The 15322-nt window shown below is 37.2% G+C and overlaps 1 protein-coding gene across 1 annotated transcript; it reads left to right on the forward strand.

Annotated features, from left to right (window-relative positions):
* Window positions 1–1287: 1287 nt before the first annotated feature.
* Window positions 1288–14523, forward strand: LOC139123495 (uncharacterized). The gene is made up of 7 exons (XM_070689651.1): window positions 1288–1605; window positions 1951–2045; window positions 7623–8012; window positions 8788–8808; window positions 9385–9405; window positions 11884–13825; window positions 14017–14523. Exons 2-6 carry the CDS (start codon window positions 1982–1984, stop codon window positions 11976–11978), a joined length of 591 nt encoding a protein of 196 aa, XP_070545752.1. The 5' UTR covers window positions 1288–1605; window positions 1951–1981; the 3' UTR covers window positions 11979–13825; window positions 14017–14523.
* Window positions 14524–15322: the final 799 nt, after the last annotated feature.

Here is a 15322-nt window from a genome sequence, read left to right on the forward strand (position 1 = left end):
AGGCTCGGTTACCCAGACTGCACTTCGGGGCCTTCATCCGGCTACCGTGTGAGAGCCCTGCTGTGCAGTCTGTGTAACTGAGACTAAGAAATGAATAATTTTTACAGCGACACGATAGCACAAGTGACAGTGGAAAATTACACGCCCGCAGGACAACATGGGTCAAGGTCTATCCAAATTATCGTATGCGAATTCACACTGACTGTACATAACATTACTCCATGGAAACCGTGAGGTGGTGTAATACTCACCCTGGTATCATTCACATTGTTGTTTCGAAAGGTTTATTTCCAAAAAAGCTGTCAACAATTTAACTTTCAACAATTAAACGTCTTGTCAAAGAGCCCGGATAAGCAATTATTTATCTCTTTAAGCGATGTTAATATCATAATTATTCTGGAGGATTTTCGCATTTCGCATTTCGCAATATTCTGTCGGAAAATGGGAAGGCGTTTATAAGTTTCGTTTGTTACGTTCGTGTCTGACCCATTCACTGAACCTGGGAACACGACAAAGCTGAATAAATTACAAATAACAGCTGGTTCAGAAAAAAATTGAATACATGAAGGACTGGAACACTTGATTGAGTTCATGGTATTTATCTAAACATAGGCAAGCGCCATACAACCATTGTTGTCTGCTTAGACGTTGCTGCGAATACGCACCGTTCCAATGGGCGTTGGTTAATGCGGTCATTTCGGGTCGCATCAGCCTTCTATCAGCAGATCGTGGCATAAAAATATACTGTATTCTCCCGCCATTACACATCAAGGTGAGCAGATTAAGTGGTCGATTGCTTGTTGATAGTCGATTTGATAGGTACGTAATAGGTGTCATGAATTTTCTTTAGTTTTATGTTAGGGGGAGTTTTTTGCTTGTTTGATTTTGTACTTTTAAGGGTTTTGTCCGAGTTCAGTCGCATCGAGTATTCAGTTCCCGATTTCTTTACAAACTCCATTTATAGAAACCATTGAATCGTCTGCATGCATGTAAGCTTATTTACAGTGTAATCGATCATTGAGAATAGTATATAGGAAAGTGCCTTGTTCAATGTAGGTTAAGGACGCGTCGACTTTTATGTCAAGGGAGGGTGGCAATGGGCCACTTTCATTGCTGATACAACTTCTGATTTCCTTTAAAATTAAATAATTGAATCTCCTTGAGTTTAAAATCAGAATGATAAAAATCAATAATGGTACGAAAACGTTGTGAACTTTCAGTGATAGACACGGACAAAACATTTGCTCCCGGACTCATTTTCTTCAGCTACCCCCCCCTCCCCCAATGAAATGTTCGCACCATGAGATCATTGACATGGCGTTTCGTGACGTAGTCTAGATAATTTTTGCGACTATGGAGACGAGGTGGATCGTTTGTTTATTTATGAATTATAAAAAAATACTGGGCAACAAGCTCGTTACAACAAAGTCGCATCCTATACGTGAACAGGTACAGGGAGATTGGGGTCTCTGGAAGGGTCTAGCCTATCAAGTCTCCGGCTTTTATCCTCAAAACTGGACTATAACGGCCCTGTGGGATATCAAGAGATTGAACACACAGGTCTCCTTTCATCCAGGATAAATTCTCTGGTTGTGTATTAGTTCGGTAAGGACATGTCCCCAACATTTTGCAGTTTGTAAATCAAGACTGTCGACAGTCGTTTCCGCCATTTTCACGCTGCAGTGACACTGTTTCTTTCCAGTGACACTGGATACGGCTGAAGGGCCGATGTCCTCGCGTACATGCGACACTCGCTGTCATGCCTCAGCATTCCCGACCCCCTACCCCGTATGTTCGAGAGACTACACCAATAATAGACCAGAAAAGGCTCAAGGGACTGTCGACAGCCAAGTATTAATCTTGCATCGCCTCTGAACACCGGACTCTTGCTTGACGTGCTCACATATCTGCCATTTTTAACGATCTCACATTTTCTTGGTTTATTTTTAGTGCGATATTCAACTTTGTTTTGCCCTAAAAAATGAAGACATCCGAGAGGATTATTTCATTGATAACTGTGATTTTCATCACCTGGACCGAAGTTAGTAAGTAGACATTTACTGTTTCATAGATTCTGTGTATGTTTGCTTGGCGATAGGCCCATACCATGTGCCTTAGTCATGACGTATCGCACGGGTATAGCATAGCTGCAATAATTGTAGCCTTGGGCCGTGCGCTAATTCTGATGTTATGTTTGGCAGTGTAGCGCTGGTCCGTAGGGCTTCAATTCTTGAGCATTGAGCATTAAGGCCGCGTTCACAAATAATTGAGAGGGGGCTGCAGCAATCTCGATTGAAATCTATTTTTTTCAGATCCCCCTCCACAGGTGCGTGGAGTTGGCGTGTAGTATGCATAGAGAGAAAGGGACCCTTCTATGTATACTACACGGCAACTCCACGCACCTGTGTCCCCCTATACCCTCAAATATTTCAAATCCCCCCTCTGTGTGATCAAAATATTTCAAGTCTCCCCTCTACTTATTATATAGCCGACTGGAGCGAGAAAGTGACGCTTTATATATATATATATATATATATATATATATATATATATATATATATATATATATATATATATATATATATATATATATATATATCAGGGGTTTCATTAAGAGCCGGCAGCCGGCGAAATTGACCGGTTACTCTCACGATTTCGCCGGCTACTTTTTTGGAAATTTGAACTCTTTCATAGCTAAAATATTTTTACCTTCTGAAATGATACGGACAAGTTTCACAAGCTGTGTAATCAAACTTTTCAACGGCTTTTATGTGAAACAAAATTTAGAAGACGAGCGACTACTACGATCGCCTTGTACTACGATGCAGCACGGTCTTGCGTATACTGCCTCAATAAAAATCGGAATTGCAATTGACGATTCTATTGGCTACCTGAATTGCTGATTCCTATTTGGTGACCTTTATATACGCTAATGAAAACGTGCATACTACACCTGTCGGCCGTCGTTAGCTCAACTCAAAATGGTCGATGAACAAATGAAGACGGAAGCGATCGCAAGGTCAAGCTTCGCTGTACGATCCTCGGTTTTGAAGTGGACCAAGAAACAAGACTCGGAAGGATAATTACGTGGATTTAAACTGTTTTCGAAGGCAATGACCTGATTTTTTTCTCACGAAAAACTTTCCGATTACAGTTGGAATTTTAGTAAGCCGATGTGCGTTACACTGCGGTAGACTTAATTGTGAAGGAGTATAACCAGCTGGACGTATGATATGTACTGCTCTTTGGTCTATCGACGCCAATAAAAACGTCGCCCAGAGTGGTTACAATACGATCAGACCTCTGAATTCACTTCAAAAGCGATCGTCAGATTAAATCCAAATGTGCGCTTCTGAACGTACAAATGTCATATCCTATATCAAGGTTCTTACTTTGCATACCCATATAGTCAAATAACCTTGAGGATCTTTGATTCTATTTTCAAAATATGGTAATGATTGTCATTTTTTATCATTATTCGTTATATGAATTATCCTTTTTACCTCTCCAGTGGTATCAAAGTTCTTCATCTACAGATTTCCATACCAAACATCAGGGTTCTTAATTTTAAGCATAACATTATGAGTGTTTCATCCAGGATGGCATCAACAACAAGGGGGATTTTCCCCCTTTACCAGAAAATTTCGGGGGCATTTCACCAGTTCATGTGTTCTACTTGTACCTCCAAGGTGTGACTGGCAACATTTCATGGAAGGGGGGTGGTCCTTGACAAATTAATTTGGGGTGCCAACATTTCAACAGAGGGGGAATCCCCTATCCCCCTGTCTAGATGTAACACTGTATAATATCATCTACATATCAAATTTATATCATTAATAATAGTGATACATTATAGTTTACCTCCTAAAAGCATAGAGGCTCTAAAGACTTGTTTTCTTTGTTCAAATTATCGTCAACATTACCACATTTTATCATTTTTAATTATGAATGTCATATTTAGGCCTAATCTCCCAGGAAAATGGCTTTTATGATATGAACACAAATTGCCCTGGAACACTACTGACAATTCTCCTGAAAATACTAGAAATTCAAGTGACTGTAAGCTGTAAAAAGTAAATTTTAGCTCATTTTTCAGGGTTTCCGGCCTTCAGCGTTCCCCCCTCCCGGACCCTCCCCCCGACGACAACCGCATTGTGGTCATGGCAGCTGCAAGCCGCCTAAAGTTTCATTCTAGCCCCTACTTCAAAACTTAATAAAACCCCTGAGTTATCTTATTAAATCAAGAATTAAAATCCGGTGTCACTGTGCGAAGTTTGGTAATAGAGGAACAACTTACCGGACAGTCATGGATTTTTGAAATTCCAAATGGCCGTCACCCCGATGTTAACTCTATAGGGATAAAATTAACTTTTCGATTTTCGTGAATGTAAGAAGATAAAGATTTTTCATACGCCAATGGCTAAATGAGTCGCCGCAAGTGGTAGATCAGAAAAGAATTGTAGAAATTTGATAGTCCGAATATCTGCCCCACCTTCAGGCGGCAAATTCTTATTTAGCCTTTGTTAAACATCGATACCTCCAACTTAAAGCCCCAGTGCTTCTAACTTTTGATGATAATTTCACAATTTTTATTTTGAATGTGAACCGTAATTCCTTCTTCTTCCCCCAAAGAATGTTGATATACACAGTATCCAGCTTGTCAACTCAGCCCCTATGGTTGTAAACTGCATTGTTATTGTTGAAAACTGACTTCTGGTCCGGACTAGAATTCAATTGTAAACAATAACCATGCATTTTACACATATAGACGCTAAGTAGACAAGCTAAATAGTGGGTGTTTCAACATTCTTTGGGGAGTAGAATAAGAAGTTGCAATTGATTTATAAAATAAAAATAATGAAAAAACCATCGAAAGTTAGCATAACTGGGGCTTTAAGGTAGAATCCGCCTCGAGGACAGAAATTCGGACTCGCAAGCTTTAACGATTCTTTTCTAATCTGCTACTTGTGAGGGTTCATTTAAAAGCTCTTGCTTTAAGAAAAAAAATCATCGCCTCCGTTTTTCGGAAATTGAAAATTTATTTTTCTTCATAGAATTAATACAGGGATGGCGGCCATTTTGAATTTCAAAACTTCGGTAAATCTTGGGAAATTTGTGTCTCTGGTACCAAAATTGCACGGTATATTTTGAAAATGAATAACTGAAAGATTCCTTGAGGAAAAATTGAGCAAAAGTTTAAGCCTTTCACTTTTGAGACGCAAGTTGCCTTAATCGAAAACAAGCACCTTTGTTAAAGTTAATTTTGATGACATTGTTAGCACATTTTATCTTTTTATCATTTACTCATATGTTGTTACACGGGCATAAGATCTTGCTTAGTGCCAGTCTGCATTTCAAACACGCACAAGTCTAGATTTAAACTCTATTTTCATTGATAAAAATGGCCACTACAAGGTGCATATTTGTGTTGACAATCAAATCGACAGGAAAGAGCTATTGGCTTTGAGACCCTGCTCGTCTACCGTTCGTCGATTTCATATTTTGCATTCTACATGGTTGTAGATTTTTGTTTTGTAATTTTAGTTTAGTTTTTTTGTAAAATTTCGAATTTCAGCTTGAAAGTTACCTGCATATATTAGTAATTCGCAACAGGATTCATTAAATATGATAAGAATCTGCCGACCTGAGGGCATAAGAGAGAAAACTTCACCAATATATATCATTGCCGAAACATGGGACTATGTGCCCGAGGGAAGGTGACCATTTGCCCTCCTTATGTCGGCAAATGGTCTCTTGCCTCGAGGGTACATAGTCCCTTCTTAGGGCTATAATGTTTTTTAATAGTCGCGCCAGCGGCTTACTGACTACGCATGCGCTTATTCATAATATACTATGCGAGTAACCGGAAGTGTACCCTTCTTTCCTTGGGCGCCGCCATGTTTTTTTTTTAGTACTCGTAAATAAACAAAAACGAAACAAATTACAATTATATAACATACCTTTTATAAAATATACCTCTTTTAATTAGCCAGTAAATGTTATTATGCACCTTGTCGCTGATACAAAATATCGTTAATATAGATAAAGGGAGAAAACTGTCGTGCATATGAACGGGGGCATACGCAAAGAATGCTGGGATTGAATTATAGAAGAGCGCCCCCTGTGTCAATAATTAGATTCAAAAATTGCCAGTTTTTAGACGGAACGCTATAGTTTTCAGCTTGCAAGTGGAAGGTGGGCAGTGCGGTTACCATTGCAATGATAATGATTGCATAATACGTCCCTTGTTTATCGCAATAGGCTATTATCATTGTAAAAATTGCCAATTTTTGTCCAAAATTTTTACACGCTACAGAAAATCTATACCTGCCCTGCTGCAGGGTTTGACGTCGTGTACGTGTACGTACGTGAACTGCTTTCATCAGAGGGAAACTGGGCATAGTTGTCATATAAACGTTTATGAAGTAACAATTACAGTTTATCATGAATCAATACAAATAACATTGCCAATCTTTAATAACCCCTGGCGCGACACCAAGGGCTGAGCCCTATATAATATTACATGCCTCTCTTGCACAGTTTTCACTCCAAATACTTACGTTCATTTGCAAATGATAACCAAACACATTATTTCCACCTCAGATGAAAATCCGTCGAAAATGGAACGATTTTCACCATCGAATGGCACATTGATATATTTAAACCACTGTCATGCGGCTTATCTTTTTTATGTAAAATTTTCTAAAAGCCAGATTACTTTTGCAAAACATGGAATTTCAACTTTTTAATCGCAAAATTGTCAAGTTAAAAATAGTTCCGGTTCACTTTCAGTCAAATGATGATTATGCGACCCGCGACGTCATCGACGAGTTATTATGACTAAATCCTACGGAGTGCAAGACGTTCGATAAAACGTTGAGGCGCAGTCCCTCCACCCACCAACCGGTGGGTTGAGGGACTATGATTGAAGTTAAAATCTTACTCACTTAGTTGTCTTTGAAATGCATATGTATGAAATGGAGGAAAGACTTTCCTACATTTAATCTGACCGATTTAGAGAAAGGCAGATAAACATGATAATGTTTCGCTTTCTAACTTCGGCTTGCTTTATCTTTATCGTTGTTGTCCACATACTTTAATCCCGCGGTGCTTCGTTGTAGAGTTGTACAGCTCCATTGAAGACCCCTTCATCACTGGATATGAATGAAATATATATAATATAATAAATTATATATATATATATATATATATATATATATATATATATATATATATATATATATATAATTTATTATATTATATATTTCATTCATATCAAGTGAAATATATAATAAATTATATATATAGTTTTAGTCATAATTATATATATATTATAGTCATAATTATATATATATATATATATATATATATTATATATATATATATATATATATATATAATATATATATATATATATATATATATATATATATATATATATATAGTTTTAGTGATAATTAAATAGCAAAATTCTCCTGGCCAAGGGAATACATGAGAGAGAGAGAGAGAGAGAGAGAGAGAGAGAGAGAGAGAGAGAGAGAGAGAGAGAGAGAGAGAGAGAGAGAGAGAGAGAAATTTGAACTCTACCTTAAACTTCTTTATCTTTCGCTGTTTATTCGCAGGTTCGGTGCAGGAACTACCGCTAATTACTGAAGATTCGTTCGTCATTACCGGTCCTGAATCTCTTACGTTCAGTCCTTACTACTATACCGATTTTACCTTCTCGATCAACTTGTATCGACAAAGTGGTGGCGACGGCGACTATGCTCTTTCTCAAATCTACTTTTTCTTCAGCAATGATACAGATTTTGCAGGCGCATACATTGCCTCTGGTTACGCTTTATCCGTGGGACAATCACCCGAGCCTACTCCGATAACACCTGAAGGCGTTGACATTAGCAACTGGACCGTGTCGATGAGGCCTGATATGAGCTATTGTCAATACTACAACTACATATGTATATATCCTGATGGCGATATAAGTTGCTTTGACGCCACATATATGATTGATTGTAAGTCCTTCTTCACTAACTCATCTTTGCCCCAACACGAATTATCGTGTCTAGAAGCGATACGAAAATCCCCGATTATTTTTACTCCAACAGGTTTTACAACACAAATACATCTATTTTCCAATTAAAAGTTGACAGAAATATCGATGTGAACATTTCTTTTATTTTCATCACGGCAAATGCTTTATAAGTACGCAAATATGATCAGATATCAGAATTATTACAGATTTTCTGTGTAATTAGTTGTTTACTTAATATTATGCGGTAATGCAAATGTTCTTAGTATAATGTTTATTCGGAAACGTATGCGTGCATGCATACACACAACACATACGGCTGAATTTTGTCAGCCATGTGTTCTCGTACGACATTATACACACACACACACACACACACATACATACATACATACATACATACATACATACATACATACATACATACATACATACATTCATACATACATACATTCATACATACATACATACATACATACATACATACATACATACATACATACATTCATACATACATACATTCATACATACATACATACATACATACATACATACATACATACATACATACATACATACATACATACATACATACATACATACATACATACATACATACATACATACATACATACATACATACATACATACATACATACATACATACATACATACATAGACTGTCAAAATTGCAAATTTTGAAAATTGCCACTTCGCGATCTATATCATTTATTGTCATCATTTGGTTTGTTTTGCAGGCGACAGTACTGTAAATCCGGGTAAGTTAATTGAGCATAAAATGCATGTAGCACTAGTTTGTGGCAGAAAAATAAACGACGCTTTCTGACAACAATAACATCATTACATCTCGGAAAATCTTCAGAAAATCTTCAGGTCCACGTCCCCAAAATGGTAAAACTCAATGCCTGCCTGAGGGTTAATATAAGGGTGAATGAATACAAACACACCTTCAAGACAATGCTGAATTGTACTAAAGCCTAGCATGGGTCCATTGTCACCCAGTCCTCCAATTGCTAAACCAATGCCCGTCGGATGTACCTGCAAAACAATAGTTTAACCACTATTAGATTGGTGAGAATATTGTCAGCCATGTGTTCTCGTACGACATTATCAGCGCAAGACAGTATTGCAACCTAAGTGAAAATCACTGATCGCCCAATATAGTTCCAGGTGACAGATAATGTTCAAACGTGTACTTTAGGAATGGTATTGCTTCTCATTCCTAGCTGTTACATGTATGTATATCAGACTACTTTATGTCAATTGAACTGCAACCCTATGAAGCCTATCATTTATCATAAATATTGAAAATATTGATTTTGATTGTTTTGCAGATACTACCACTGAAGTGCCCGGTATGTATAATTTAATCATATATAATATATATATATATATATATATATATATATATATATATATATATATATATATATATATATATATATATATATATTACCGTTCATCATTTGTTGTGTTTGCAGGCGGCAGTGTTGTAAATCAAGGTTAAGCCAGTGCCATGAAATTCTTTGTTTTGCCTCCACTCAAAATTTTGACATGTAAACGGGTATGCGGTAGCTGTATTCCAAATCGGACATGAATCCGTTCAGTCGTTTTTGAATTATCGTGTAAAGACACACACACACACGGACAGACAGACAGACATATTGCAAGGACATTAAGGTGGCTGGAAAGGCTATTTTTGCACCAATTCTTTTCTCAGAGTTAATGTCAAGTTTCAAGTATTAGAATCAAGATATTTAGTTGTCCCACAGTCATCTTGTCTGTTACCTTGTTAATAGGCTGTAAAAATCCCATGTCCATATCTCACTTCATGGGTTGGATTCAGTTGGCATGAAATTATGTAGGAAAACTCTTATTCTGTCAAAAATGTTGAAAACAAGCCATATTTGCACCCCTCTTTTGAAGTCGCAGAGCAGTCTATTAGGTTAATCTCACTTTCGACACCTCTCTGACACTCAAAAAATCTAAAAATGCATTTACAATAGCAGTCACTCACTCTGAATGCAAGCACTGCCTTGTCAAACTTTCCTGAAAAACAGCAAATAATGACTTTCCCTTTTCAAACATTTATTAAAAACTAGGGGACCTCTACCATAATTAATGCACTAAGGACTCCCCAACTTCTTCTTACTTGGTCAGTTTTTCAGAAGTTTCAACAGGCTATAACTCTGCAATACCTTTGACCCCAAATTTCGAGGTTTTTTTATTCCATAGAGAATGTTGACTACTTTTATATTTTAATATATTATTGAAGTTTATAACTGACGCGCGCTCTAGCCTTTCCAGCCACCTTAACTCACGTGTGTGACCAAGTGAGTTAAAAATGTGTATCCGGACATACCAGGTTGCCTCAGAAAACTTAAGGACTCCTTTTTTATTTATTTATTTATTTAAACTTTATTTATTAATCTCGATAACTCCATAGGTTACGAAAACCTCTTTTCATGGAGGTCGAGACACAAAAAGACATAAAACACAAATAAAATCAAACATTAAAAGAGACACAGTACAAATCACGCAAGAAATGATACAGTGCGTGAGAAAACAGCATTAACAAGTTTCGATGTACTTGGTTAATAAATAATTATGACAAGCCTTTTTAAAATCATTAACATCTTCCAGCTCCCTAAGATAAAAAGGCAAATTATTAAATTCAAATGCACCTGATACTTGAAATTACTTTCTGAAAAACTCTGTTCTGGTTCTTGGAATGTCTAAAAGATGCTTATTTGCAGATCGTAAGTTTCTCGAAGGATGGTTATCGTTAAATAGTTCATTAATATTGCTTGGTGCCAGCTTGTTCTTAGCTTTAAAAACTAGGACCAGCCTGTTTAATTGAATTTTAAAAGCGAGTGGTAAACCATCGTAATCTATGATAAAGATCCTTGGTTGGCACACTGGAATCAGTATCAAGAATAATGGGAATTGCACGTCTTTGTAGACGCTCTAAAATCTGTAAATTAGTATTTGATGTTGAACCCCAAACAATAGAGCAGTAACAAAGGTAAGGTAAAATAAAACTACAATAAAATATCTTCCTTGAATGTAGAGTCAAGAATCGTTTGACTCTTGATAAAAGGTGTAATTTGGGCTTAACTGTAGATTCAATCGATCGGATATAGTCAGACCAATCCAGTTTATGGTTTATCATGACATCAAGTAGTTTTTCGCTCTTAGCACAGTCTAAATTATATTATTTACAGAAAGAGACAGAGACTGCGCATTCAAATGAGAACGTTTGTGCGCAGATGCTGTTAACATAGACTTTGATTTGTTTGCATTTATACATAATCTATTGTTCAAGCACCAGTCACGCATATTTGTAAGATCTGTGTTAAGTGCCGTCGTAATTTTTGCAATATTATTACCAGTAACATAAATTGTGGTATCATCGGCAAATGATGTTGATTTGAGTTTTTCAAATACAGTGGTAAATCATTGACGTAGATAATGAATAGTAGAGGGCCGAGAATCGATCCCTGTGGAACGCCAACCTCCAAATTTGTGATATTAGAACAGTGACCTTGAAATTTTACAAATTGTTTTCGTGAAGTCAAATAGGATTTAAAAAGTGACAGTGCATGATCTGTACATCCGTAAAGCTTAAGTTTTTTGTTGGCAGAGACCCATAACACACGGTAAAATTGAGAGATTTGACTCAATTTGTTGTGAAAATGCGAATGAAATATGTAGGTTTGGCCGGTTAATCAAAGGTAGGTCAAGTTACCGGAATCACAAATATTTTTGTAATTTGGCCTAACTGCTTTCACCTAAACTTCAAAAGGCACTTTGTGTGTTCTGCTTCTTTACAGGTACAGGTTGTGATGGTGGAAACGCGGTTTCGGCCGCTGGACTGACTGTTGCCATGGTAACTCTCCTGGCCAGTTACATTGTCGGACAAAAATAGCTGCTGGGGTCGAAATTGTAAGACCAGGCACAGACAATAAGTGTCTGTGGACCAGGCAAGGTTAAAACTCCCAGGATGTAGTCATTGTAGATTTTAAATTTAACTTTTTGAAACGGGTTTTAAAATTTCTAGTGGGAGAAAGAAATTAACCTCATCCATTTTACATTTAAAGGTATACTGTCACCTGTTCCAATTTTGCCACAGTTATCATGGAAAGAGAAAATCTAACCAATCACAGAGTTTAAGCGCGTGGCCGCTTTTTAAAAACAGCGCCCTCACATGGGCAATTTTAATACCAAGAACGCCCCTTTGACCATATAAGGGCATATTTAGATTAAAGGTGACTGTATGCCTTTAACATCTAACTTGTTGTTAAATGTTATCACCTCTATCTAAATTTTATACGCTTGGGTAAAAAAAGTATGAGCATATTAAGTGGTATTTTTATTGTGCAACATTTTAATATCATTTTAGTGTACCAATGATCAATATTTACCGTGCAATGTGCCCGGAAATTTAAAGATGTAACCTTTCCTCAAACTTTCCAAAACGAAACTTTCAACAGTACCCATCCTCTAAACAAATCCACAATAGAGATCAGGCCAAGGTTACCATGCAAATTTAGGGATGAGCGAAACAATTCACCTCTTATTTACAGATACTTCAAACTCAAAATGGCCACCATCACTACGGTATCGCCATGGGGAAAATTACATTTTTGACTCTTTCACAAGACTGGGACGGTGGAAACTTTACTGACACCAATAGCTTTAATATGAGCCCTCGCAAGATGTAGACCAGATAAGAATTGTAGAAAAATGATCGTTAGTCCGAATATCTATCTCCGGGCGCATTCTACCTTAAGGTAGAACGCACCTCGGGGACAAAAATTAGGGCCTTCAAATTTTATCAATTTTCTTCTGACCTAACACTTGTGGGGGCTTATTTTGAAGCTCTCGGCGAAAGAAAAGTTTTCATGGTCTTCGTTTTTTGAAAATCGAAATTTTTTTCCCATAGAGTTAACACAGGGATGGCGGCCATTTTGGATTTTAAATATCGAGAAATCGCAAGTTATTTGTCTCTCTAGTACCAAAGTTTGCATGGTGACCCCTGATTTTTATTCTTGCTTTGGGAAGAGAATGTTTGAAAGTTTAACTGAGGAAAGTTTGAGCAAAAGTTAAAGTCTTTCACTTTCGAGGTGCATATTACCTTAAGGGCAAATGAAACAGAAGATTTCTTGACGTGAACCCATAGAACACTTAATTCCGTTCGCAATTTTTGAGTGAAGTAGCAGTAGATCAGTATTCTGCATATTTGCATATTGACACAATTACTGTGGGTGGTTTGCGAGAAGCAAGCCGTGGTACAATGACTGTACCATTCGCGTTGTATATTCAATATTTGCACGGGGGTACTCTTGATATTGTCATGTGGGGGTGTGCCGCCCGAGTTGAAAACATCTGCCCATGTTTATTCAAAAAATATGACCCATCATTAGGGATTTCTTTGACAAATTTGGAATTTTCACCTTATTCTTAATGCGTTTGCTTTGTTACAGACCAATGTTTAGAGGTTTTCAGATGAAAAAATCGACCCGTGTTTAGGGATTTTTTTGTGAAAATGTGACCATTCGGGCGGCACATACCCGTTTACCTTTTCTATGGGTCCGGAATAATTGTCGAACGTGTCTCTACTCCCTAGCTCGGTTGAAAAGAGCGACATTTGGGCGGTTCATTTGCAGACTTTTCGAACGACTCCGAATGATTGAATTGTTTTCCTGCTGTCACCGTGTATTACAGTGTCAAATATTGGCCATTAGTAATCACAACGCTCTCATACCTTTAAAGGTATACTGTCACCTGTTCCAATTTTGCCATAGTTACCATGGAAAGAGAAAATCTAACCAATCACAGATTTTAAGCGGGTGGCCGCTTTTTAAAAACAGTGCCCTCACATAGGCATTTTGAATACCAACAAACGCCCCTTTGACCATATATGGGCACATTTAGATTACAGGTGACTGTATACCTTTAACAAGTGCTAACTTTGTAGTTTTTTGTAACTTTTCTTTGTAATAAAATAAAATACAAAACATGGCTAGTACAACGCGTTGTTTACAGTACATTATGTGTGCAATATTGTAGACAAATGAATGCTGGTGCGGACTAAAGTTGATTTTTCAACAAGAAGGTTGAATATCACTCACAGGCATTGTGTTATTTGAACGCGAGGTATTTCTACTTATTCTTGGAGTAGAAAACGAAACTATTTTTCAAAAACGAAGATTGAGTTCTGGCATTACATGAAAAGTTAGGCGCCCTTAATATAATTCTTTCTTTGCCTTCCACGGCCTGGTAAGTGTTCTCTCGAAATGATGAAAAACAAACAAAGTGTTTATGGGAACTAAATTTATACATGTACATTGTGTTTTATTTCTGTGTTGGTTTGGTTGGAAAATTCAAGAACAGCATACAAAAGACTTGTATAAAGGAGCCATTAAGCTGACATGGTTGTACTTTGTTGCTGTTGGTAGTAAATTCTTTATAAAATTCGTAGTTTGTACTTTGATTCAAAATGATGAAAAATCAGCTGCAAAGTACATTAAATTTCATTGCTGTGCTATATTGCGAATATAGCACGGTATTTTCACGTCTCGACCAATCAGATGGCAGAATTTGCGCCGTCAATATACTGGTATGATATAATACATTACTATGACATTGCATTATATTGTATTACACTACATAAGAAAGTATGCCACTGTGAAATATTTGTCTTTGTATTAGTCCCGTCACTCTATTAGATGTTGTAACTTTGCAAATTAAACGTCTATTTCATGGCAACGTACCCCCCCCCCCCCCCACACACACACACACACACAATTCTTCGACTCCCGCTTACGGCACTGCCCATGGGGTAAATGCGAATGTGCAATGGTTGTCAACTCTCCCCTTTCACACTTTTGTCTCATGTAGACTTTTAACCAAGGAAATGTTAATAAAGTGTAAGCTTTTTAACCTTGTTTGGCTTATAGCGCAATTTTGAGCCATAATTTTGAAGGAAATATTGAGTTGAGATGCCGGTATTTGGGCAAAATCTGGACTTGTCCGCGATATAAGCTTATGTACACAGTGCCCCGGCAGACTGAGTTTCTCTCTCTCTCTCTCTCTCTCTCTCTCTCTCTCTCTCTCTCTCTCTCTCTCTCTCTCTCTCTCTCTCTCAAAGTGACTGTTTCATTGTAAGATATCTTTGCTTTCGTGATTGCAAACTCACGTTTTCCATAAGTATTCCGGCCTACAGATACAGGCAGATTCTGCGATTGAGTAACAACTAACATAGTTTTG

Source organism: Ptychodera flava (genome assembly GCF_041260155.1).
Source record: "Ptychodera flava strain L36383 chromosome 23 unlocalized genomic scaffold, AS_Pfla_20210202 Scaffold_23__1_contigs__length_28996876_pilon, whole genome shotgun sequence".
Taxonomy (NCBI): Eukaryota; Metazoa; Hemichordata; class Enteropneusta; family Ptychoderidae; genus Ptychodera; species Ptychodera flava.